Here is a 25,368-nt window from a genome sequence, read left to right as displayed (position 1 = left end):
GGGGCTCGACCCAACCACAGAGGGAGGGAGGGGGGCCGAGGGGAGGGGTCAGAGGGGCCAGAGGAGAAGCAAGGTCGGGGCCCAATGCAGCCGAGGCTACAGAGCCCGAGAGGGTACAACAAACGTTCAACGACATATATACGAAGAAAAATTCATCTACGAATGTGCCCCCCATACCCACCATGGAGCCACAATTAGAGGCAGGACACCCAACAGGAAGCCATTGCCGATCATGCCGGGCCCCCCCCCCCCCCTAGGGGTGCGTCGTGAGTATACGCCCCACAAACGCCACCTTACGAACCATCAGTCCGTCGAGATCGGGTTCAGCGACGAAAGGGGGATTGACAAAAGGTTCCCCTCCCTCGAGACGTCGGGTACTACAGTTCTACGGGTGCAAGAGTATGCCTCCTCAAGCACCCGGGTATCAAAATAGAAGTCCAGACGAATAACCAAAACAAGCAAAAGGTCGGCAGGAAACGGCAAGCAGATATGAGAAGAGTGAGAAAAAAGGAAAGGAAAAGCGATCCGGCACAATTAGAGAAGACAGCAGCAGGAGTGCAAGGCCACAAAAGGACAGGACTGTCCCACGGAACACCACACTCCAGCAGCCGTCCACTAAGCCCCCTCACGGCACCAATGGGCTGGATGTGGAGAATCAAGATGTAAAGAATCCAGAGGATCAAACTATTTGGCCCACGAAGCAGAACCAAACAAGGCATGGTACGGACCAGTACGGGAAGGTATTGTGCGAATGCGGCCGTGGCGTGCGTCTACAACCCCCAGAGGGGTTAAAAGGCACAATGAGAGACTAAGCTGCACCAGGGGACAAGGCGAGTACTACCGGGGAACTTGTGGCTCGACCCAACCAGAGAGGGGGGGGGGGGGGAGAGCCAAGGGGAGTAGTCAGAAGGGTCAAAAGAGGAGCAAGGTCAAACCTAATGCAGTTGGGGGTCTAGAGCCTGGTCTTTCAACACAATCCGACTCGTGGGTTGGGCCACCAAGCGCCCGAGCCCGGGAAGGAATGAGAGGAACAGATTTCAGAGACAAGAGGAAGGAAGTTCTTTTCACGAATGTGCCCACATCCACCATTGGAGGCAGGACACCCAACAAGAGACATGTTGCAGATCTTGCTGGGTGCCCTCCCTAGGGGTGCGTCGGGATTATACACCCCACAAACACCACCTTAAGAACAGTCAGTCGAGATCGGGTTCAATGTCGAAAGGAGGATTGACAATAAAAGGTTCCGTGCGCTCGCACCTGTAGTACTCTACGTCGCAAGAGTATGCCTCCTCAAACACCCAGACGTCAAAACAAGAGAAGGCCAAAAGAATGATCAAAACAGGCACAAGGTCAGCGGGAAATGATAAAGGAGGAGAGGGGAGAACAAACGGGGGGGGGGGAAGGGAGGAGGAGGAGGGAGGAAGAAAGTCCAGCAAAGTTGGCGAGGACATCAGGAGGAGTACAAGGCCACAAAAAGACAGGACTGTCCCATGGAGCATCACCCCACTGGTAGCCGCCCACCAAGCCTCCTCACCGCAACAACGAGCCGGACAGGGAAGGGGGGGGGGTGCAAGATTTGGAAAATTATACTTTCTCTCAGGGCCACCTATGTCAATTAGAAGATTTCCGATTTGACTAAATAGGGTCAGACGTCAGATTTGCTAGTTAGCTTTGATGCAGATTGTATAAACGCTTAATGAGAATTACAACTAGTTTGTGACAAGCGAGTCACTGCTACTGAAGTTTAATTGTCAAGTATTATCAAAAAATCTCACTAACAAACTAATAAAACTAAATTGTTTATAGCTTTAAAATCCAAGTTTTAACGACAAGTACTAGAATCTTTATTCTATCTGTAACCAATTACCTGACAGCTTGAAGCTATTTCACCCCCCCCCCCTATTGGAAAATTACAAGTACAATTGGTTTAAATACATTTATTCAAATTACAGAACGTGTTCCATCACTGGAAGATTCTACAGAATTTAGAGCAGCCACCAGAGTTCTTGCTACAAGTCTTCAGTACCTAAACCTGAAAAAATTAGGTGATCATAAAATGATAGTAACAGGTACAATGTGGTACATCGCTATGTGGGAACTTAGCCAGTGCCACAGGAACATTGGGAAAAGTTGCTTCACACTTTCCTGCCAAGGAGTCAAACTACATCCCATTCTGATTAACGATTTAGTGTCCTCAATCACCAGATACTGCCCTATACACTCAAGTTACGCGACTAATTTTTAGCTGAAACTAAACTTTACACAACTTATTTCAGCCATAACGAACTGACACCAAGTCAAACTCATAAGATAACAGTTTGTTGTAAAGCTTAAGGACGTTCTACAAACTATTTTTAAATTCTGTTTTGTTCTCTATCAAACTGATCTATGCCATCTAGTCATAGTCTTCAAAATGTTTAAGAGTGTTTGTTTCCGTAATTATCCTTGTGCATTTAAAAGAAATGCAGTCGCTGGTACTAATTGCTTTTATCCTGGTCAATATTAAGTTACCTTGGTAATGACTGACAAGATTTGTCTTATTTACAGTACCAACCGTTTCGAATATTTGAGTATGTAGAAAATATAACTTGAAGTTATTGTTAACACAACTACCCAAGTTCTAAACTACTTAACCAAATTTGTACTAGACTTTAGTTTAAAAAGACCGCTTTTAAGGCACAGTCAAATGCAAGACAAAGGAGGGTGGGGGGGGGGGGGAGAAAGGAGAAAAAAAAAAATTGCCATTCCAATGATACTGGAAAATATCCGTGCATATTAAGACTTATGCAAATGATAAATTGACCGGTAGAGCATGCAAAATTTAGTTGTAGAATAATTTATTACCAAGTATTTGTGACCGTCTACAATAGGTTTTACTATATACTAGACGAGATGTCTTAAAGATCAGAACGGATTAGAGATTTTCCCCAGGGACAAACCAAGTCAAACTTTGCTAGATATCCATTGAAAAAATGGTCTGTGCACAAAGCAAAAAAAAAAAAAAAAAAAAAAAAAACTAAAGAAGTCATATCTAACTCTTCTACAGAGGGTAACCAACCGATATTTTAGGACAAACTCAAGCTCTTAATCATTTCTGAAACCTGGTTGTCATTTCAGTCAGGCTGTAAAGAGCTGCCTGCAATTTTTTTTTTTTTTTTTTTATTTAGGTCCATAACCAGAAGGCCTAGTTAGTTATCCAGGACAGTTGTGATGGGTGCATTTTATTAGGTGTAGGAGATACCTGGTAATTTCATTCAGGTCAGAATTGCATACGTAAAGTATTAACATCTACGGCCTTCAATTTACAAATTTTTGCAAGTCACTCACTTAAATTATGAACTTAGTTTAAGCTAATAGTTGATATCCAAGAATTAAGGATTTTAAAGTTCAGTTGGGCAATAACTAATATCAATTTTGCGTGTTAAGCCTAGTGCTCAAGCCTAGGCCTTAAGCCTAGCCTAGTCAATGTTCATACACAATATTGTAAATTTACACAAGTGTTTTTAAAAGACCAATTAATAAATGTTGATACTGACGCGTTACTCTTGTACACACCTGTGTCTACCATAGAGCCCGTCGTCGTAGTACTGTTGATAACCGTGGCCGTACGTGGGACGATACCCGTAGTTGTCCTGGTAGTAACCTTGGCCATACACTGGCTGGTACCCACGATCGTGAAAATATTGAGCCGTCGAGAAGTGTAGTAGAGCCATGAGCACCAGCAGGAGAACCAGGCTCTGAAAACAGCCATTTAGTCAAACATAAAATTAAATACATTTTAAAATACACTATTAATAATCATCGAATACTACAAATAATTTAAAGTCATAATACACTTACAAAACAACGCATAGTAAACATGATGGATACACAGACAACACTGAGAGTCTCCCAAGCTGTACTGACGCTCCACAGCCAAGTGACCCGGTTATATATGCTCCGCCAACACAAGCGGGACCCCGAACAAGCCAGGCTAATGTTGGCTCCAGTCGTCTCGTTTATGAGGGTCGAAACCTCGACCACACGTCTCCACAAACCAACCAATGGCATTCACTCACAGGCAAACAAGGCAGTCAACACCTGTCGGTTCCTTGTTGAGGTGTTGGACCCATTATCTGCCCACATGTTCCCATTCCCCATTGACTCTCCAAAATTATTAGTAACAAGAACCATGATATGGTACATATCATGGAACCATGATACAGTAATATGGGAACTCTCTCACGTGGGTATAGTAAGATATTCTCTTCGTTCCCCTACTTTTTCAGTCGCCCATTCAGTGTTCTGCGGCCCGTAACGTTTTGAGCAAATGGTATACAGTCTGTTCCATTTCTCTCCTCCCGAATGTCCTACTTTGTCTTCCTGATCTTAAACACCTGTTGGACTCCTTGCCAGAGCTTGTGCTCCTTTTGGGTGATTTTAACTATCGGCATACCCTCTGGGGTGATGTTCTGACAATCACCCGCGGCCGTCTTCTTGAACCTTTTTGTCCTCTGTTCTTCTCTGTCTCTTCCGAATTCTGGTGTACCAACTCATGTTGACTCCCGCACTCGTACCCTTTCCTGTCTTGATCTTTCTCTCTGCTCGTCTTCTCATTATTCGGACTTCATCTCGCGGTTTTTTGATGACCTACATAAGTGACTATTTCCCAGTCCTTGTCACCTTCTCTTTTCGCCCTCCTTCCCTAGGTGGCAGTTTGCCAGGGCTGACTGGAACCTCTTCACTGTGCGTGCTACTCTTTCAGATCTCTCTGCTCTACCTGTCCCCCCGAGCTCTCCTCCTCTTTCATGACACTGTTTTTGATGCTGCCCTCTGCTCTGTTCCTCGCTCTACCTCCCGGCACGCGGAAGTGCGTTCCCTGGTGAAATGCAGACTGCTCGGGTTGTCCGCTGTAAGCGTGCAGCCTGGAAGAAACATCGTTGCCGTAGGACGCCCGTTTCTTTTGTTTTGTTTTAGTTTCAGAGGGCACGATGACCATACTGGCCATCCGTATAGCTAAACGTGAGGGTTGGAGATCTTTCATTTCCACCATTACGTCTGACACTCCTCTGCCCCTGATCTGGAAGAAAATCCTCAAGATAGCGGGTAAGCTTGATAGAGATGTCTCACCAGTCCTTCACCTCCATGGTTCTATTGCGGAAGATCAGGTGACGGTCGCGACCGAACTGGGTTCTCACTTTTCGACTGTCAGCTCAGGCTTTCATTTCCCCCCCCCCCCCCCCTTCTTTCCTTACCCTTAAGCCCCTTTTTGAATCTTCTCCTTTATCCTTTTTGCACTTCTATTCAGCTTCCCTATAACGATCCTTTCTCTCTCTCAGAACTCCAGTCTGCCCTGGCCCTTTGCGGTTCAGCGGCGGCGGGCTTGAATGGTATTCATTATAAGATGCTTCGCCATCTCCCTCCGTGCACGTTTCAGTTTTTACTGAGTGTTTATAACCGTGTCTGGGAGTTGTCGTCAGTCCCTGAGAACTGGCTTGACTGGTTCTTCCTATTCGGAAACCTGGTTCTCTAGGATCATCCCCTAAAGACTTCCGCCCCATTGCTCTCACGAGTTGCATCTGCAAACTCTTTGAGCGTATGCTCAATGTCCGTCTGATGTGGTTCTTGGAACACAATCACCACCTCTCCCCTTCTCAATTTGACTTTTGCAAGTGTCGGAGCACGACTGATATCCTCGTCAACTTGGAGGTCTATATTCATATTGCCTTTGTTGCGAAGACCTCCGTTGTTGTTTTTTTCTTTTTGATCTGAAAAAGGCGTATGACACCACCTGGCGATACCATATTCTTTCCCAACTCCATTATTTTGGTCTTCGTGATAATCTCCCTCTCTTCCTCCAGAGCTTCCTCTCTCATCGGTCCTTTCGGGTGAGGCTTGGTACCACTCTCTCTGCCTCTTTTCGGCAATATGAAGGTGTGCCCCAAGGTAGTGTTCTGAGCACTACTCTCTTTCTGGTTGCCCTCATTGGCCTTCTCTCCTCCCTTCTCTGACATTTTCTCCGCTCTTTATGTTGACGATCTTACCCTTTGCAGTCAAGGTGATGACTCGCCTTTCCTCCAACGGCGGCTTTAACTTGCGATTGATGCCGTGTCGTCAAGGGCCAATACTCATGTCTTCAAGTTCTCTCTGGCTAAGACTTGTGCTATGACTTTTACTCGGAAGCAGGTCGTCTTTCGACACCCTCTGTCGCTTTATGCTAATCCTCTTTCGTATAAGGATTCTGCTAAACTTCTGGGTTAATCTTTGACACTCGCTTGTCCTAGTCACCCGATATCTCCTATCTTCCGAGTTGAATGCTCTAAGGTTCTTAACTTACTTAAGGTCTTCTTCCATACATCCTGGGAAGCTGATAGGCGCACGCTAAACTCGTCTAAACGTCCAAACTCGATTATGGCCGTCCTGCTTACTCATCTGCCTCTCCCCTCTCCCATCGTCGTCTTGATGCTCTTCATCATTCTAGACTCCGTCTTAGCTCTAGTGTCTTTCGTTTGTCCCCTACCCAGAGCTTGTATGTTGAGACCGACGTCCTGTCTTCACAGGAACGAAATGATCGGTACTGTCTTCGCTGCTTTGCGCGGTCCTTACAACACCCCTCACACTCGCTTATGTCGTCTATGGGCTCTGTTCCCTTTCACCACCGTCCCCTTTCTGTACAATTGTCTTGCTTGCTAGGTTCTTTCTCGGTCGCGTTGCCAATGTTTCTCCTCGTGTCATTCCGTCCTTGTCCCCATGGAGAGTCCCTCTTCCTAAGTTTTATAGAAATTTGACCTGCATGACTAAGGCTTTTACCCCTTCTACAGTTCTGAAACGCGTTTTCCTTGCTTACTTTTCTTCACACGCCCGCTCCATCTCCGTCTTTACAAATGAGTCCAAGTCGGTTGACGGTCTGTTTACCAGTCTCCGTGGTGTAGTGGTAAAACACTCGCCTGGCGTTCCGCGAGCGCTTTGTCATGGGTTCGTATTCTGGCTGGGGAGGATTTACTGGGCGCAAATCCTTAACTGTAGCCTCTGTTTAACTCAAGAGTAAAATGGGTACTTGGCTGTAAAAACGATTCTTCGCGGCATGGGTTGTATTCCAAGGACTTGCTCGAAACGCTACGTGTACTAGTGGCTGTACAAGAATGTAACAATTCTTGTATATATCTCAAAAAAGGTAAAGGCTACTCCGTTGTGCTTCTTGACCACACCTTTATGTGTCGCCTGCCTCCGGAGACTAGCATTTTCACGGCTGAGCTTAATGCAATTTTTTTGCTCTTCGTTAATTGGTTTCTCGCCGTTTTTCTGCCTTTTTTGGTTGTAGTTGACTTTCGCCGCGCCCTCATGGCTCTGGAGTCAATTAATCCTGTAAATCCTGTGGTCATCGAAATTCAATATTGGATGTTTCTTATCTCCAGCAGATTTAAGACAGTCGAGTTTTGCTGGGTTCCCAGCCATATTGGGGTGTCCTAAAATGAGCGTGTGGACGCTGCCGCTAAGGAAGCTATCCGCACTTGTCCCATCTCCCGTAAAGGTATTCCATATTTCGACTTCTACCCAGTTATTCATTCCTCCATCCTTGCCCGTTGACAGAGTCGTTGGTCTTCTGTTGCTGGTAACTGTTACCTATCGTACGTTACGGCTCGTGACTCTACAGCAGCCAAACTTTAATTACATCTAGGGATACGACACAACTGCTGTTCTCAATAGCGAATCACCAGTATAACCCCTTAATAGGTAATGAGCACATAATTAACAATCTTCGTTTAGGACTGAAGAATAGATACACAATATGATAGCTATATATTCAAAACAGTATAATATAAAAACACAGATGGTAAAGTTAACTTATAGAATATGATTGTATAGTCATGTCACAATATATATAATAGTAATTATGGCAACAAATGAATAATAACAGACTTATCTCCCACTTGTTACTCCTCCTGGTCCAGTATCAGCTACTGAACTCTCGCTCTGTCGCCACCCACATTCTCACCTCCCGTCTGCCTCATCCCAGGATGAGGGATGGAAACTAAGGACTTTTTAATATTATAAACTAATTGAACAACCACTTGTTCTCAAAACACATAAGACTGCAAGTTACATATAATAGTTGCTTACAAAATATATAAGTATAATGACACCTGTTTAATTACAGTATATGAAACAATTTCTAACTAAAATAAAGTGACATCTGGAACTCTCAAACTGAACAGGTCCAGCTTTCCCGTATCAATCAAGTAATAGACGTGTGCAGAGACAACCGCTCTCCTGTCCACTGACGCTGCCAAACCACACGACAATTTACCCAAAACACAATGTGTGTACATATACATGCAATGATAAAATAAAATAATATTTATTTTAAATTTATATACGTATTCTGCTAGGAGTACGTAACACTTCCACCTCCAAGAAAAAAAATGCAATAGATTGAAGATCAATGGCATTTTTTCAAAGTAAAATGTATGACACTTGAGATTTATGGTATTAATTACACCAAACATGTATAAGTAATAAGAACACATTTCTGGACAAATATGAAAACACTCCAAATATAGTTTTACAGGAAACTCAGAAATTTCAGTCTTATGACTATGTTCTACATATGTGTCACTGGAGTATGCAAATTTATCTCTCCAAGGTACTATCTCATTTATTTCACTTTGTTTTAGATCATATTTCACACTCCTATCTACAACAGTATCATTAGTAGCATGAATAGAATTGTCAATATAGGTAGCTGCTTTCACACAGTAATCATGGCAATTTTGCTTTTCATATGTTTCTACTATTTCTTCAAGATCAGTTTCATTTTTCCATGTGATTCCTTTTTCACATGGTGAATTTTCCCAAGACAGCCTCGATTTTCCATTACTCCCTTTTTCTGGAGCTGAACTGCTTAATTGAAGCAGGCTGTATGTTGAGTTGAGTTGGGACTTCTCCTGGGTATGCTCTGACACAGACATCTGCTCATCACTCTTGATCCTCTGTGGAACACATACTCTCGCCCAATGGATACTAAAATTAGAGAAAGTAGCATTAAACCTCACAATTATGCATAAGACTTTCCCATTCATAGAACCTTCCGAAACACAAGACACCGACTTATCAAACCTTTGACCTTCCAACCAAGAAATACAACCCAAGATAAGTGCAAAGACTACCTGATCGAACTGACTCAGATGATCCATAAGGAACACAGAAATCAATTGCCTCATAACTCTGTCATAACGATCAGTGAAAGAAAACAGGCATATGCCTAGGCACCATATCTCAATCATAACTCTCAAGACAAGTTCACACCCTCTGATGGTGAACTTGAACACAACACACACATTCATCAACCGTCTAGTCTTCCAAGAGACTAAATAAAACATGCCGAAAACTTTACAACCCTCACCATCACTTCCCAAGTGATTTACGTCTGATGACAACCAATCAACCAAGAGGTTTAAGGGTCTTAACATCTTGAAGATGAACAGCAGATTACCTGGAACACGCCCTAGGACAATCTGAAACCCTTCACAATGATTAACACTAGGTAGGATAACCTTATCCTCCAACTTGAATTGCACACCTGGAGCCTCAAACATCTGCTCCCCAGTATGATTTAATCCTTCACCCACAATATGATTCTGAAAATCAACACCACACTTGAGTGGAACATACACTTTTATCACTCGTGCATCAAAATTAACTGGATCTGAATATAGAGACACTGCTCTAGCATAACTCACCACTTCCTCAGAACTGGATGCACAACCTACTTGAGTAAACTCTCTCTGCTCAACCACAAGGCTTGACAAAGATGTCCCACAGTCCATTACTTCACAAGAAAATGGCTCCTGCAGAATAAAAGTAGATTTCAACATCCTACACACACTCTGACTCAATGTACACAATGAGAAATACTTCCTCCACATAGAATAAGAATCACAACTCCGCAACTTAGATCCAAATGCTGCTTTACCACTCTTAATGATTTTACCAAAATTTCCTCCCATGACTTCTGGAGCTGCTTGGAGTACTGTCTGCTCACAATCAACAATATCACTACCAAGCTGGGTCACATCCTCACAGACAACTGAAGAGGGAGGCTCAATGGGTCTCCATCTACTCAACAGAAGCTGATCCTCTGGCTGCTTTCCCACACTCTCCAAAACTGGATCTACAGTACAGACTGTCTCCTTGCTTCTCTCTGAAATCTTAGGGTCAGTTCTACTCAAAGCACATAAATGAAGGGAATCTGAAGCGAGCGGGCAAGTAACAGGTAGTTTGACCTCCTCCCCTATTATATCACCTTGACTAGGGTGAGGCGGGGCCTCGACAACGGACTTACTCTCGACAACTGATTCTAAACTTGGAGTGAGCGGGAATACTTCTGCCAACCCGACATCTTGTCCTAAACCATTCACTTGGCTGGAATACAGAGTCGTGGCTTTTAAGTTTCTCTCAACTCCTGGCACAACGTTCGTAGTGAGCGGGCAAGACAATGGTACATGGACATCCTTTCCCAATTTATTGGAATAAAGCAGAGTCATAGTATCAGGCTTACTCTCAACAACTAAATCGGCCACACAGGAATCTGGAACAACCACATCCCACTTCTCCACTGAAGGGGTACTGGTTACTGGAACAAATGCTTGAGTAACAACATCAGAACTGACAACTGGATTTATAAGAGTACTGACATCAGCACAGGTAGAAGGGACAAAACCATCTTCTACAACAGGTTCATTCATAGAACTAACTTCAGCACAGGCAGAATAAACATGGTCTGCAACTGGCTGTTTACACAAACGGGGATCATTCTCACCCACAACATGATTTATGGCCACATCATTACCCAATATAACATCCACACCTGGGATGGGCAACTGTGTACTAACACGCACAGTGCATAAACGTGGTGTAATGGTGGATCTGAAATTAATGTCTATTAGAGGTACAGTTTTACATCCTGCAACACTCTGAAGAACAACAAACTTTCCTGTCTCTCTCTTTTCAACATCAGAAAGAATACTGGATGAAATTATGGTTTGGGAAGCACCTGTATCACGAAGAATAACCACTGGCTTCCACTTTCCATTAATACACAAGACTTCACCTGAAGACAGATATGGTGAATACTGTTTCACCCAATTGGGGTTTACAGTTACATGGTTATTAGTAAGTTTATTTTGCACACCTCTGCAATAAATGAGACCAGTTGGTCGTAACTCAGGGTGCAATATAAAACATGAATGAATTCCATGGCCTTTTCTCTTACAATGGGAACAGGACCTTACAGTGGACACACTGGTAGAACCAACTGTAGGTTTAGAATTAGCATTACTAGGCTTAGATGATCCTGGCAATGGAGTAACCATCTTAGGGTTAGTAAGAGAAAAGTTCACGGGAGTAACTGTCGCACCAGGAGGAGACTTATACTGATAAGGAGTTCGGTGAGCATTGAAATTTACTCTACGACTAGACTTAGGTGAAGTGGCCGTAAACGGGGCCTTAGTCAGCAACTCATGCTCATCCGCGAGCTTTGACAGCTCATCAATGTCTGTTACATTCTTTTGTTCTGCCATAAAAGTAGACAACTGGTCTGGGAGACATGACAATACTTCTTCCATTATAAGAAGATTCTTTAAAGCATCAAAATCAGTGACTGGAAGTGACTTTAACCATCTGTTACAAAATTTCGTCTTCTGACGAGTAAAATCTGCTATTGTTTGATCACTTGTCCTCCTTAGATTTCTGAACCTTTGCCTGTGTGCCTCTGGATTTAGTTGATAAGCATTTAAGATGCTTTTCTTTACAAAATCATAATCAAAACTATGAGAGTCAGGTAGGGATGTGAAAACCTCCTGACTACGCCCCTTAAATTGAGACTGCATAATGGCTACCCACTGATCCCTTGGCCAGTTCATACTGATGGCAATTTTATAAAAATGTGCAAAGAAAACCTCAGGATCTTCCTCATTGAACTTGGGCAACTCTATATACTTATTCATCCTGATGGGATTATTATCACTATTTGTTGAAACATTACTAGTATTTCCATGCCCAGCTGCCATACGCTGTGATTCAAGCCTGAAGTTAGTGTCAGCCATTTGTTGTTGAATCTCTAATTGTTGCTTCTTTGTGGCTTCAAGTTGCAACTCAATTAAACCTCTCTGGTTTTGTGCCGCAATTTCTAAACGCCTAGTCTCCAGCTCCCTTTGCTGAGCTTCAGCCTCTAATATTTTCTGTTCTTTTTGAGCTTCAAGCTCTAATTGGCGAGCTTCTAACTCAAGACGCTTTAACGTCATCTGATCACTCGACTCCTCTCTTAACTCCTCTAGAATTTCTTCATCTAACTCCCCATTCTCAACAAAATGCGTCACAATGACTTTCAATATTTGGGCTTTAACCATTCTATTGCTGGCGGTCAAATCCAACTGATTTGCCATTTGTATTAACTCAGTCTTTTTAAGGTTCTGAATCCCTTCAAAGTCTGGGTGAGCCACCAACGCTGCAACTTTCTCCTCCATCGTTACTAACACTTGGCACTTAATTCACAACAATAATTAAAACAATGGCACTGCACTACACTTCACTGTAAAATTGTCACCACACTGAAAATTCGCTTGGCCTCACTGCACAAACAAAATATATAGGATGACTTACCTCAAAATCGTGAAACGTTGTTACTTGACACACAGGAAGGCTTGCTTGGCACATGGAATAGTTCTTAAGAAACACACAGAGACACTTGACACACTGGTACCTAGGAAGGCAAGGTTAGATTAGCATAGTTAAGTTAAAAATGGGACAATATTTCCCGGCACAGGCCCCCATAACTCTTTGTTACCTATCGTACGTTACGGCTCGTGACTCTACAGCAGCCAAACTTTAATTACATCTAGGGATACGACACAACTGCTGTTCTCAATAGCGAATCACCAGTATAACCCCTTAATAGGTAATGAGCACATAATTAACAATCTTCGTTTAGGACTGAAGAATAGATACACAATATGATAGCTATATATTCAAAACAGTATAATATAAAAACACAGATGGTAAAGTTAACTTATAGAATATGATTGTATAGTCATGTCACAATATATATAATAGTAATTATGGCAACAAATGAATAATAACAGACTTATCTCCCACTTGTTACTCCTCCTGGTCCAGTATCAGCTACTGAACTCTCGCTCTGTCGCCACCCACATTCTCACCTCCCGTCTGCCTCATCCCAGGATGAGGGATGGAAACTAAGGACTTTTTAATATTATAAACTAATTGAACAACCACTTGTTCTCAAAACACATAAGACTGCAAGTTACATATAATAGTTGCTTACAAAATATATAAGTATAATGACACCTGTTTAATTACAGTATATGAAACAATTTCTAACTAAAATAAAGTGACATCTGGAACTCTCAAACTGAACAGGTCCAGCTTTCCCGTATCAATCAAGTAATAGACGTGTGCAGAGACAACCGCTCTCCTGTCCACTGACGCTGCCAAACCACACGACAATTTACCCAAAACACAATGTGTGTACATATACATGCAATGATAAAATAAAATAATATTTATTTTAAATTTATATACGTATTCTGCTAGGAGTACGTAACAGTAACAACCTGTGTGATTTTAAGTGTAGTGTTCCCCCCATAGCCTTCCTCCTACCTCTGTAACCCGCGGTGGAAAATAGCTCTGGCGAGGTTACGTATTGGCCATACACGCTTAACTCACCGGGACTTATGACAATAAGGAGCGCCGCTTTATTCCTTATTGTCCCAATTACATTGTCCCTCTTACTGTCGTGCATATCCTTGTTGAATGTCCTGACTTCTAGGATGTGCATGCGTCTTGCTTCCCGACTGTCCCTCACAGTCACCTGTCCCTCGATAGTATCCTTGGTGAATCAGATGCTATTGATGTTGTTTGCCTTATGCGCTTTTGTTCTCATATTGCTATTGTGACGGGTTGTGGTATCGCAGCTATACTGAACCAAGATGGTATGGCTCTCCTGCACACAATAAACAAAAATACTGCTATTGGCCCTGCAGTGTGTAAGTCGCAGGTGGAAACAAATAAAAATCAAATAAATAATTAAACAATTTACTGAAATATTAATGAACATAAATGCCCCTGAAAATACTTGGCTCTCATGTAATGCAAAAGTGAACAAGTATGATCTTAAATGTAACAATATACTACAGTATAAGCAATGAAGAAAAGCATAAAGATATACTGGTTTACTGAAGACAGCTACCATACCACCATGGCATCAATCACACGACGTTGGCTGAAGGCGGACGACGGGTGAGAGACACGTAGGTGATCCTAGAGCACTAAGGGAGAGACTGGCTCTCCAGGGTTGTTGTTGTTGTTTAAGATTCACTACCTGGAACAAAAAGTTCCAAGCAGCACAGGCTATGGCGAGCCCGTAGCTCTCCAGGGAGGCGGCGCCCTTTATATAGTCCGGCGGTGATGACTCCTCCAGTGTCACCACAAGGTGGACATCTGGTCAACTAACAAACTGCTCGTTATAGCTAACGGTGCCTTTGTGTTGAGCTGCACCACTGCCAGTTGAAGGCGGCTAACTGCTAGTTTGTGGGGGCAAACTACCGGTTAGCAGAGGCACCCACCTTGCCTGTGAGTCGTACCAAGCCGTGCCAGGCCCTGGGGGGTATGGAGAGGTGGCAGGACTGATGACTCATCTGGGCTGGTGTAAGCAAGTAATTATCAAAAGAAGGCACCAAACCGGAAAGGCTATGTAGCACTATCAAATGTGCAGAATAATCAGAGGGCGCTAAATATCACCAAGGATGCCAATACGAGAACAAAAACGCATATGGCGAACGATATCAAAAGTATCCGAGTCACCAAGAATTCTATTGAGGGACAGGTGACCGCGAGGGGCGGTCAGAAAGCAAGACACACGCTCGTCCTGGAATTCAGGACATTCAAGAAGGACATGCACGACCGTCAGAGGGACAATGCAACTAGGACAGTAAGGAGCAGGGCGGCGCTCCAAGTGACCATGGGTTAAGTGATTATGGCCAATACACAACCTCGCCAGAGCTGTTTCCCATCGCCGCTGTTTCCCATCGCCGGTTACGGTGGTAGGAAGACGGCTACGAGGAAACACAACATTTAAGAGTACGTAGTTTGTTACCAGTAACAGACAACAGCGGGACAAGAGCGGACAGCTTCCTTGGCAGCAGCATCCGCACGCTCATTTAAACACACACCAATATGGCTGGGAACCCAACAAAACTCAACCGACTTAAATTTACTGTGAACAAGGAACAGCCAATGCTGGATCTCGACAACTACTGGATGAACCGGATTAAAGGACCCGAGAGCCATGAGGGCACTACGAGAGTCAACAACAACTACAAAGGAAGACTGACAACGAGAAAGCAGGAGACGAAGAGCATAGAGAATAGCATAAAGCTCCGCTGTAAAGATGCTAGTCTCCGGAGGTAAGCGACACATAAGTGCGATCAGGAAAAACAACAGTAGCCAACACCGTCCGCAGACTTAGACCCATCGGTGAAGACAGAAATGGAGCGGGAGTGAGAAGAAAAGTGCTTAAGGAAAAGGCGTTTTAGAACAGTAGGAGGGGTAAAAGCTTTAGTGATACGGGTCAAGGATGTACAAAACCGCGGAAGAGGGACTCTCCACGGGGGCAAAGGAACAACAACACGAGGAGAAACATTAGAAATACGAACGGAAAGAGTTCTGTAGGCGAGATAACCGGACAGAAAGAGGAGGTGGTGAAGAGGAACAGGAACCGCAGGAGGGGTAAAAGTTAAAGCACGACACAGGCGAGAGGAAGGATGTTGTAAGGACCGCGCAAGATAGCGGAGACAGTAGCGATCACGGCGGTCCTGGAGAGACAGGAAGCCAGTGTCAACATACAAGCTAAGGACGGGAGTCGAACGAAAGGCACCACACCTGAGGCACAACCCAGTATGGTGCAAAGCATCAAGACGGCGAAGAGTACAAGGAGAAGCAGACGAGTAAGCAGGGCAACCATAATCGAGCTTAGACAGGACGAGAGAGGAATGTAAAGCAAGGAGTACGCGCCTATCTGCCCCCCAAGAAGTATGGGACAAGACCCGAAGGAGGGTAAGGGCCTTAGAGCACTCAACACGGAGGTAAGAGATATGGGGAGACCAAGACAAACGAGTGTCAAGGAATAACCCCAAAAGCTTCCCGGAATCTTTGTACTCAAGGGGATGACCATAAAGTTACAAAGAGGGACGAAAAACAACCCGTTTCCGCGTAAAAGTCATGGCACAAGTCTTAGAAGGAGAGAATTTGAAGCCATGATCGGTGGCCCAAGACGACACGGCATCAATTGCAAGTTGAAGCCGGCGCTGAAGGAGAGGCGAATCATCACCCTGACAGCAAATGGTAAGATCATCGACAGAGCGGAGAAGATACCTGAAGGAAGAGAGGAAAGAAGACCATTGAGGGCAACCAGAAAAAGAGTAGTGCTCAGAACACTACCCTGGGGCACACCTTTATATTGCTGAAAAGAGGCAGAGAGAGCGGTACCAAGACGCACCCGAAAGGAACGACGAGAGAGGAAGCTGCGGAGAAAGAGAGGGAGATGACCACGAAGGCCAAAAGAATGAAGTTGAGATAGGATATGATATCTCCAAGTAGTGTCGTAAGCCTTTTCCAGGTCAAAGAGGACAGCAACAACGAAGGTCTTCGCAGACAAAAGCAGTACGAATGTAGACCTCCAAGTTCACCAGGACATCTGTCGTACTGCGGCACTTGCGGAAACCAAATTGAGAAGGGGAGAGGAGGTGATGGTGTTCCAGGAACCACATCAGACGAACGTTAACCATACGTTCAAAGAGTTTGCAGACAACTTGTGAGGGCAATAGGGCTTAAGTCCTTAGCGGAAGTACCCAGAGACCCCGGTTTGCGAACAGGGAGGACAACGGCATCGAGCCAGTCCTCAGGGACTGACGACGACTCCCAGATCCGATTATACAGACTCGGTAAATACTGAGACGTGCACGGAGAGAGATGACGAAGCATCTCAATGAATACCATCGGAGCCCGCCGCCGTAGAACCGCAGAGGGCCAGGGCAGAACGAAGTTCAGAGAGAGAGAGAAGGGATCATTATAGGGAAGCTGAAGACGAGTGCAGAAATCTAAAGGACGAAACTCAAGGGCAGGTTTACGAAGAAGGAAAGATTAGGGAAGATGGAGACCAGAGCTAACAGAAGAAAAGTGGGAACCCAGTTCAGAAGCGACCTGCAACGGGTCCGCCACAAGAGCATCATGGAGGTGAAGGACCGGTGAAACATCGGGAACGAACTTACCCGCTATCTTGCGGATACGCTTCCAGATCTGGGGCATAGAAGTTTTGGACGTAATTGTTGAGACATAAGATGCCCAACATTCACGTTTAGCCATACGGATGGCCCTACGGGCCACTGCACTCGCTTTCCGAAAGAAAAGAAAAGAATCGGCCGTCTGCCGACGGCGGTGCCTCTTCCAGGCTGCACGCTTACAGCTGACAGCCCGAGCACAATCCGCATTCCACTAGGGAACGCACTTCCGCGGACCCCGAGAGGAAGAGCGAGAAATAGAGCGGAGGGCAGCGTTGAAGACTCATGAAAAAGGAGGAGAGTACGAGGGAGAGGCAGAAGGGAGAGGTCAGAGAGAGCAGCACTGAGGGTAAAGAGGTTCCAGTCCGCTTTAGCAAACTGCCACCTAAGAAATGAGAGGGAAGGGCGAAACGAGAAAAAGGAAACAAGGATGGGGAAATGATTACTGCCATGGAGGTCATCAAGAACCAGCCACGTGAAATCTAAGTAAAGAGAAGAGCAGAGAAAAAGATCAAGACAGGAAAGGGTGCGAGTCCTAGAGTCCAAATGAGTGGGCTCACCAGAATTCAGAGGAGACAGGGAAGAAGAGGGGATAAACGGCTCAAGAAGGCGACCCCGGGTATTCGTCAGAACGTCACCCCAAAGAGAATGACTACAATTTAAGTCCCCCAGCAGGAGCACAGGTAAGGAGGCCAAGAGGCGTTTCAAATCAGGAAGAGAAAGCGAGACACTCGGGGGGAGATGAATGGAACAAACTGTGTACCATTTCCCCACAAAGATACGAGCAGCAGAACAATGGAAAGGCAAAGGAAAAAGTAAAGGAACAAAGGGAACATAAGCGCGAATCAAGAGAGCAGAAGAATTAGGAGCCCCAGCAACGGCTGGAGAGGGGGGGGGGAGAAAGGAATAGCCACGAAAACGACCAGGACGAGCACCAAGCATCGGCTCCTGGAGACAGACACAAAGGGGCGAAAACCGCGAAATCAGAAGTTGGAGTTCGAGGAAATTAGCGTAATAACCTCGAACGTTCCATTGAAGAATAGACATCGACGAGAGGAGAAAGGACAAAAACAGAGAACAGGGAAGAAACAAAGGCGAAAGAGCAACACAGCACGTTAAAGAATATCAGGGTCAGCAAAGTCAGGGTTAGGGGGCATGGGTAAACTAAGCAAAGACGGAGGGAAGGAAGCGGGGGAACAGACCAGAGGTGGGCGGGTGGGGTCCTGAGGAGGAAGAGACAACGGAGAGGAGCAGTCAAGGACAGCAGCAGGAAGAGGGGGGAGTAGAAAGAGGGGAGCGCACCTCAGCAAGAGCAGCAACCGAAAGGGCAGCAGGGGCCAAAGAAACCTCCATAACAGGAACAGGGGGCGCAATCACTGAAATGGGAGGGGGAAGGAGCGATGGAGGCAGAAGTAGGGGCTGAGGAAGAAAGCGAAGCCTTCTTACCCACCGGGGAGGAGGAAGGAGAGGAGCCAGGCTTATGCCGACTTAGAGACCTGTGTCCCAGCAACTACGTACCGGGCAACGGTTTCCAGTGTCTCAACAGGTGAAGCGGAACGAGAGCGCACACGACGGTCGTTAGGAGAGCGATGGACATCCGCCTGCACCGACAGAGAGAGCCGATAGATGGAGGAAGAGGATGGGAAGGAGGATCGGAGGGAAATGAGGAAGAAGACACAGGAGACATGACAGACCGGATAGAAAGAAGGGGAACCCCAGACTGAGGACCAGGAGGGGGTCCCTTCGGGACACAACGCAAAGGAACAGGAGGGGACAGTGGGCGTATCAGGGCCCAAGGCCCGGAAACGGTTGCGAGTGAGGAAGGAGGGAAGGACGAGGAGAGGAATAGCGCAACACGCGAGCATAATTGACGTTAGAATAAGGCGGGAGCCGGCGAACCTGGCGCCTCGCCTCAGGAAAAGATAATCACTCCCGGTGCTTCAAGTTGAGGACGGCCGCCTCAAGCGTGTAATGGATACAGGCACAGGAGAAGGTAGGATGGGCCTCGCCGCAATTGAGGCAGCGAGCTTGGGGAGAAGTGCACTCCGAGTTAGAGTGACCTTCGGCCCCACACAAAGGACAGACAGTCCCAGAGCAGCGGAGGGCACCATGCCCAAACCTCCAGCACTTGTTACAAAGTCGAGGAGAAGGAATATACTCCTGGACAGAGCACCTAGCACCAGCAAGAATGACCGAGGATGGAAGGGTCCTACCATCAAAGGTGATCTTCACAACACGAAGGGGTTGACGGCGACGACAACGAGGGGACGAGTAAACCTGGAGGACAGAATGGCCCTGGGCATCAAGGATATGCCGAATATCATCGTGGCAATCTTGCAGATTCTGAACACCGCTTGCAACATGGGGCGGGACGAGAATAGTGCAGACACTGGCATTCATCCGAACGTTCTTTGAGACCCGAACAGGGATCTCGCCAAGGCAAGACAAGGCATCCAAGCAGGTTGCTGCATCCTGAGAAGGAGCAGCAACGACACGTGTACCGAGACGAGAGGGGTTGATGGTAACAGACTCATCCACAGAAGCTACAAGATGCCGATGGAGGGAGAAATCGTCAGGAGGCGCAGAAGCAAGAGGGAGGCGATCAAAGTATTTGGCCCATGAAGCGGGACCAAACAAGGCCTGATACGCGTCAGTACGGGAAGGAATCTAGCGAGTGCAGCCGGGGCATGAACGGCGTCGAGAACCCCCAGGTTCACTCCCAGGCGTTGAGGGGTCAAAAGGCGCAGTAGTCATAACTAGAGACTTAGCCGCACCAGGGGACGAAGTGGTCACCACTGGGGGCTGGAGGCTCGACCCAACCACAGAGGAGGGAGGGGAGCTGGGGGAAGAAGTCAGGACGGTCAAAGGAGGAGCAAGGTCGGGGCCCAACACAGCGGAGGCTACAGATCCCGGTCTTCCATGACTGTCCGACTCTGGGGCCTGGTCGCCCACCCCTATGAGCCTGGGTAAGAGAACTCAAGTCATCCATACAGCAAACCAATATACAAGGGATGGGACCTGGAACCAAGGGATATCATCTACCAGGGAGGCCGAGCGTGGGCCAGTGCAGGAAGGGTGCGTCGTCCCTAGCGGTGCTCCCCCTTTTCAACAGGAGAGTCCTACGGCTTCGTTTATTCTCCCACACTAGTGCCAAGACCTCAGTCCCACTGTCGCCCCAGCCTGGACACCCAACCATCCACTCGGGGCGGCCTCTCACAGGCGAACCCTCCAGCGGGTGGTCCGATGGCTCACTAAGGCCCCTACATGGTGCCCTTCAGCACGTACACCACCCAAAGAGGGGGCAGGAGAGGGGGGAACAAGCAACTCACACCGGTCCCAGAGAGGTGTATGCGAGCCCCTCACCACGGCTAGGAGGCACCACGGACGGGCAGGAGCCACCACCTAACCGAGGGCAGTGCTTAATCATCAAGTCAAGATGACACCCACCGAGCTTTTAATTTAAATGCATTAATTTGCACTTTTTATTGCTAGGTCAGGTAAAAAATTCTGGCATTTGATTTTGACTTACACAAAACTTATTGGCCTCAAGCCACGAGGATACAGTTAATCCACACAGCAAATTAACGATGAAAGTAGTCTAAAAGGGTTTGGCAGGGTCATATTCCGAGGAGCATAGGATTAAGGACCTGCTAGAGCCACTATGCGTGCCAGTGGCTGTCCAAGCTTGTTCAGAACTATTTTTTATAACACAATTTGTAGATTATACAAACTCTTAAATAATGAGAATAACAGCTAGTGTCCGTGACTGGTATACTCGGCACTTGCAGCTGCTGAAGTTTACTGGTCAAGGACAAATACTTTACACTAACAAATTAGTAGTAATGAAAAAAACAGTAATCCTTTATAGCTTTATTATCGATGTTAGAGTTTTAACTACGGGCATTTGTTAAATTCTAATCAATTCCCTTACCTCAAACCTTAAGTATTTCAATTGGAAAATTTAAAAGTACAATTCGTAGAGACATTTATTCAAGAAATTACAGAAAGTGTTCCATCACTAGAAGATTGTACAGAATGTAAGCAGCCACCAGAGTCCTTGGTTAAAGTCTTTAGTACCTAAACCTGAAAAAAATTTAGGATCATTAAAAAATATTTACAAAAATTCAGTAACAATAGCTACAAGTGATATATCGCCATGCAGGAACTTTCCCAGTGTTCCTGTGGGAATTTGTAAGCCTTCACTTCCCTGCCACAGAGTGATCACTTTCTTCACATTTCAAGTAACGATTTCATGGCCTCTGGTACCCAGATACTACCGCAAACATTTAAGTTTATGTACGTTTAGTTTCTAGGTAAAAAACTGCACGTACTCTTTTTACATAACAGGTTAGTCAGTTTTTACGTTATGGCAGAAGCTAACAGTCAAACTCAAGGCGAGTTAGTAACTTTGTTAAAAGCTTTGCAAGCGTAAACACTAACCAAGATTTTAATTATTCCGTTTTGTTCTCCAGGTATCAGATCTATGCTATCTAGTAGCGTCTTCAGAGGATTTCAGATTTTTTTTTTTAAAAACCTGGTAATCTTTCCGAGCAATTATCCTTATGCATTTTAAGATGTAAATGCAGTAGCTGGCTCAATGCAGGTATCCTAGACAGTATTACCAGTAATCTGGTAATTACTCTAGATATGCTAAGTAAATGTTTATGTGAAACTTTACCAAAAACAGAACTTTCAGTCCTTAGAGTTTATTATTAGGTTCGATTAAAGTAAACAAAAATTAAGCAGTCATTTCTTCAAAGATCAATGCTTTAATTTTTCTGGCATTAAAGATAAAGAAGAATCAAATTAAAGTTACTAAACTGTCGATAGCGAGATTAATAGTCCGTGGAGGTTCTGCATGGATGCAAATCTCAGCACCTATATCTGAACTGAATTTTAGAAGAAATTTTAGAAGAAACTTTAGACTAAACGGCAATTTTTGCCGTTTGGCAAAGCTAAAAAATTCTGGCGAGGACAAAGTTTTAGTCCCAACTGGAATACTCATCCAGTAACATATGCACGAAGTTTGTCAGAAGATAAAAACAAGCAGTGCATTATGTAGAAGGTTTGAATACATAGGGTGTTAAAGACTCGCTACAAACACCCCCTCATAGATGGTTGGGATCATTAATGAATTGGTGCGTGGATGAGTCAGAGGGGAAACGGATGAGCGAACTTCGTAAATGTGTACACGTAATGTACACATTTACGAAGTTTGTACCATAAACAACTTCATAAATTTGAAGATATACGAACTATTCGTGTCCGCACCTGTGTCTACCATAGAGCCCGTCGTCGTAGTACTGTTGATAACCGTGGCCGTACGTGGGACGATACCCGTAGTTGTCCTGGTAGTAACCTTGGCCATACACTGGCTGGTACCGACGATCATGCCAATACTGGGCAGTCGAGAAGTGTAGTAGAGCCATGAGCACCATCAGAGCTGCTAGGCTCTGAAAACAGCGTTTTAGTCAAACTTAAACAAGTTTTAAGATATAAAATTAATAATTCAATAACTTAATAATTATTAAATTCCACGAATAATTTAAAATCATAATACACTTACAACGCAACGCATAGTAAACATGATGGAAACACAGACAACACTGAGAGTCTCCCAAGCTGTACTGACGCTCCACAGCCAAGTGACCCGGTTATATATGCTCCGTCAACACAAGCGGGACCCCGAACAAGCCAGGCTAATGTTGGCTCCAGTCGTCTCGTTTATGAGGGTCGAAACCTCGACCACACGTCTCCACAAACCAACCAATGGCATTCAGTCATAGGCAAACAAGGCAGTCAACACCTGTCAGTTCCTCGTTGAGATGTTGGACCCATTATCTGCCCACATGTTCCCATTCCCCATTGACTCTCCAAACTTGTTAGTGGGAAGAACCATGCACTCCAAGTTTCCAGTTTAGTGAGTTACCAAATGTATACTTCCCAGTATCGGGCCGAGTAACATTGAAGTTCCCAAAATAATAATGAGGTAATGAGGGAAGGAACAAACAGAGGGAAGAGCCTCTCCCAGGTCAACTCTCCCATGAGGGACTGGCAGTAACAACACTTGCCAAGTAGTTTTTTCTTTCTTTTTATTTGGTAAACACAAATACAACATAACAGAAAAACATCAACATCAACAGTCACATTTACAAGGCAAGAATCACAAGAACAAAACTCAAGTACAGGAAAACAAACACACACAAACAAATGCTGTACAACGCAGGAAATGGAAACATAAACATAGATAACATTTAAACACAGTCAGAAAAGAAAAAGCACCAGAGCATTATAACCCAACAATAACCAGGTAAAAAACACATGAAAAAATAACGTATCTCACAGCACATCAAAACAGATAAATAAAGCAACACAAATCTAGAACCACACACAGTCAATCCTCAATATATAATCTGGAAATAGACGACGCAGGTACTTCTTCCAGTAGGCATCCCACCGAGCCCACACCTCTGCAGACGCGTTAACGTGACCACGTGATCCCCGCGGGCGATACATGAAATCGGGAACATCCAGATCGGCACCCTCCACGACGGATGGGGCGAGGCGGAAGTCACGGGAAGAGGCCACACAGAGCTCTTCGGAACAGACGGTGGAACCACATGGAACTGAAGCACAGGAGCCGGCCGGACACAGGCCAGCAACTTAGCGGGCAGAGTCGCAGGGGACACAATCATAGAGGGCGATGGTGCAGGGGCCGACACCACAGGGGGCGGAGTAACAAAGGACGGCTGAGCAGAGGGCAACCGCGCAGCGATCAGCATCACTGAGGGCAGATGGCCGGAAGGCACAGGCATGGACGCCAGAGGCACGGGGCCGCCAGAACAGAATCTTTCTTAAGAACCAGCACCAAGTCCTCTCCCTCTCCCGCAACCTCGGCCAGTGCCACAACCTCCCAACATGGGGAACCACCATCCAGGGACGCAGAGGCAACCGGAGAACACACCGGACCAGGGCCAGGCGACAATCCCACCACAGGACCCACCACCCAACACGGCCCACAGGAGCCGCAGGCACTCCAACAACGTCGCCCACATCATCATCCACAGAAGACGAACTTCCGTAGTCCCCAAAATCCCTCACGTCGGCCCAGGCCTCACTACGAGGTGGAGACAGACTCAAAGTTCGCCGCGAACACTTGTACACAGGTCGCAGGTCGTCAGAACTATCACCCCCGTCAGGAAGCACCGTAGCAGAACCTCTGGTCGGCCGCGCAACTCCCCGCAGCGCACAATCACTCAACATCGCAGCCTCACCAATCCGGGGAACAGGACCACACCATACACCCTGGGAGACATCACAGCGTGCACGTCGACACAGGCCGAAGACATAGCTGCCGGGGCGCAGCATCCACGTCCGTGGGCATGAGACCACACACCACAGGAGACACAACAGGAGATGAGGCAGGTAGGGGTAGCTCAGGTGCGGGAGCCGGGGATGCACTAACTACCACCCCGACTCCCACAGCCACATCGAGGCTGGCATCGGAGACTGGCAACGGGGCACCAGACGACTGGGAAGTATCACTCAGCACACAGCGGCACATTCCGACAGGTCCGGGACCGCTAACGGGGGAAAGTCCTCCTCCCTGAAGAGGTTCACAGGCCCGACCCGGCTCGCATCACAACCCGCAGTCTGATGGTCCGAGAGCCCGCACCGGAAACAAGTCCGGGGCTGACCCCCATAGAACACACGTACCATGAAGCCCAGAAGCTGTAGAGATGAAGGGATGGCCTCCTTCAAGCGTAGCGCCACAGTGCGGGTCCCATTCGGGACACCCTTCCACCACCTGGAGGAGACAGCATTCATCTGGACACTCAAGACCCGCCCATACCGGGTATAGTGACGCTGGAGAAGGGAGTCAGGGAACTCAAAGGGAGCACCATGAACTGCCACACAGGTAGTCTCACTGCACCTGTCCGACACTTCCGCCGAACCACCACCCTGGCAGAGTAAACGTCCTCCCGTCATATCGGTCCACAAAGTCACGATACACAGCTGTGAAGCAGAATTTCAC

General features: G+C 46.0%; 1 protein-coding gene and 2 long non-coding RNA genes across 3 annotated transcripts; all 3 read right to left on the bottom strand.

Moving 5' to 3' along the window:
• Window positions 1–1,922: 1,922 nt before the first annotated feature.
• On the bottom strand, window positions 1,923–3,996 carry LOC138356913 (uncharacterized). Its single transcript, XR_011224722.1, has 3 exons — window positions 3,841–3,996; window positions 3,556–3,737; window positions 1,923–2,032 (listed from the first exon to the last, which is right to left on the bottom strand). It is a non-coding gene; the product is annotated as an uncharacterized lncRNA (long non-coding RNA).
• A 4,148-nt stretch (window positions 3,997–8,144) lies between these two features.
• On the bottom strand, window positions 8,145–13,337 carry LOC138356911 (uncharacterized). The gene is made up of 2 exons (XM_069313444.1): window positions 13,121–13,337; window positions 8,145–12,739 (listed from the first exon to the last, which is right to left on the bottom strand). The coding sequence occupies exon 2, from the start codon at window positions 12,501–12,503 to the stop codon at window positions 8,157–8,159; it is 4,347 nt and encodes a 1,448-aa protein (XP_069169545.1). The 5' UTR covers window positions 12,504–12,739; window positions 13,121–13,337; the 3' UTR covers window positions 8,145–8,156.
• A 7,969-nt stretch (window positions 13,338–21,306) lies between these two features.
• On the bottom strand, window positions 21,307–23,056 carry LOC138356964 (uncharacterized). The gene is made up of 3 exons (XR_011224734.1): window positions 22,900–23,056; window positions 22,605–22,786; window positions 21,307–21,416 (listed from the first exon to the last, which is right to left on the bottom strand). It is a non-coding gene; the product is annotated as an uncharacterized lncRNA (long non-coding RNA).
• Window positions 23,057–25,368: the final 2,312 nt, after the last annotated feature.

Source organism: Procambarus clarkii, chromosome 75, assembly GCF_040958095.1.
Source record: "Procambarus clarkii isolate CNS0578487 chromosome 75, FALCON_Pclarkii_2.0, whole genome shotgun sequence".
Classification (NCBI taxonomy): domain Eukaryota; kingdom Metazoa; phylum Arthropoda; class Malacostraca; order Decapoda; family Cambaridae; genus Procambarus; species Procambarus clarkii.
Note: the sequence above shows the minus strand (reverse complement) of the source record. Positions and strands in the feature narration are given on the sequence as shown.

Excerpts from the sequence above, each read along its gene's own strand:
- LOC138356911 (XM_069313444.1), bottom strand. The coding sequence starts at position 12,503 with ATGGAGGAGAAAGTTGCAGCGTTGGTGGCTCACCCAGACTTTGAAGGG.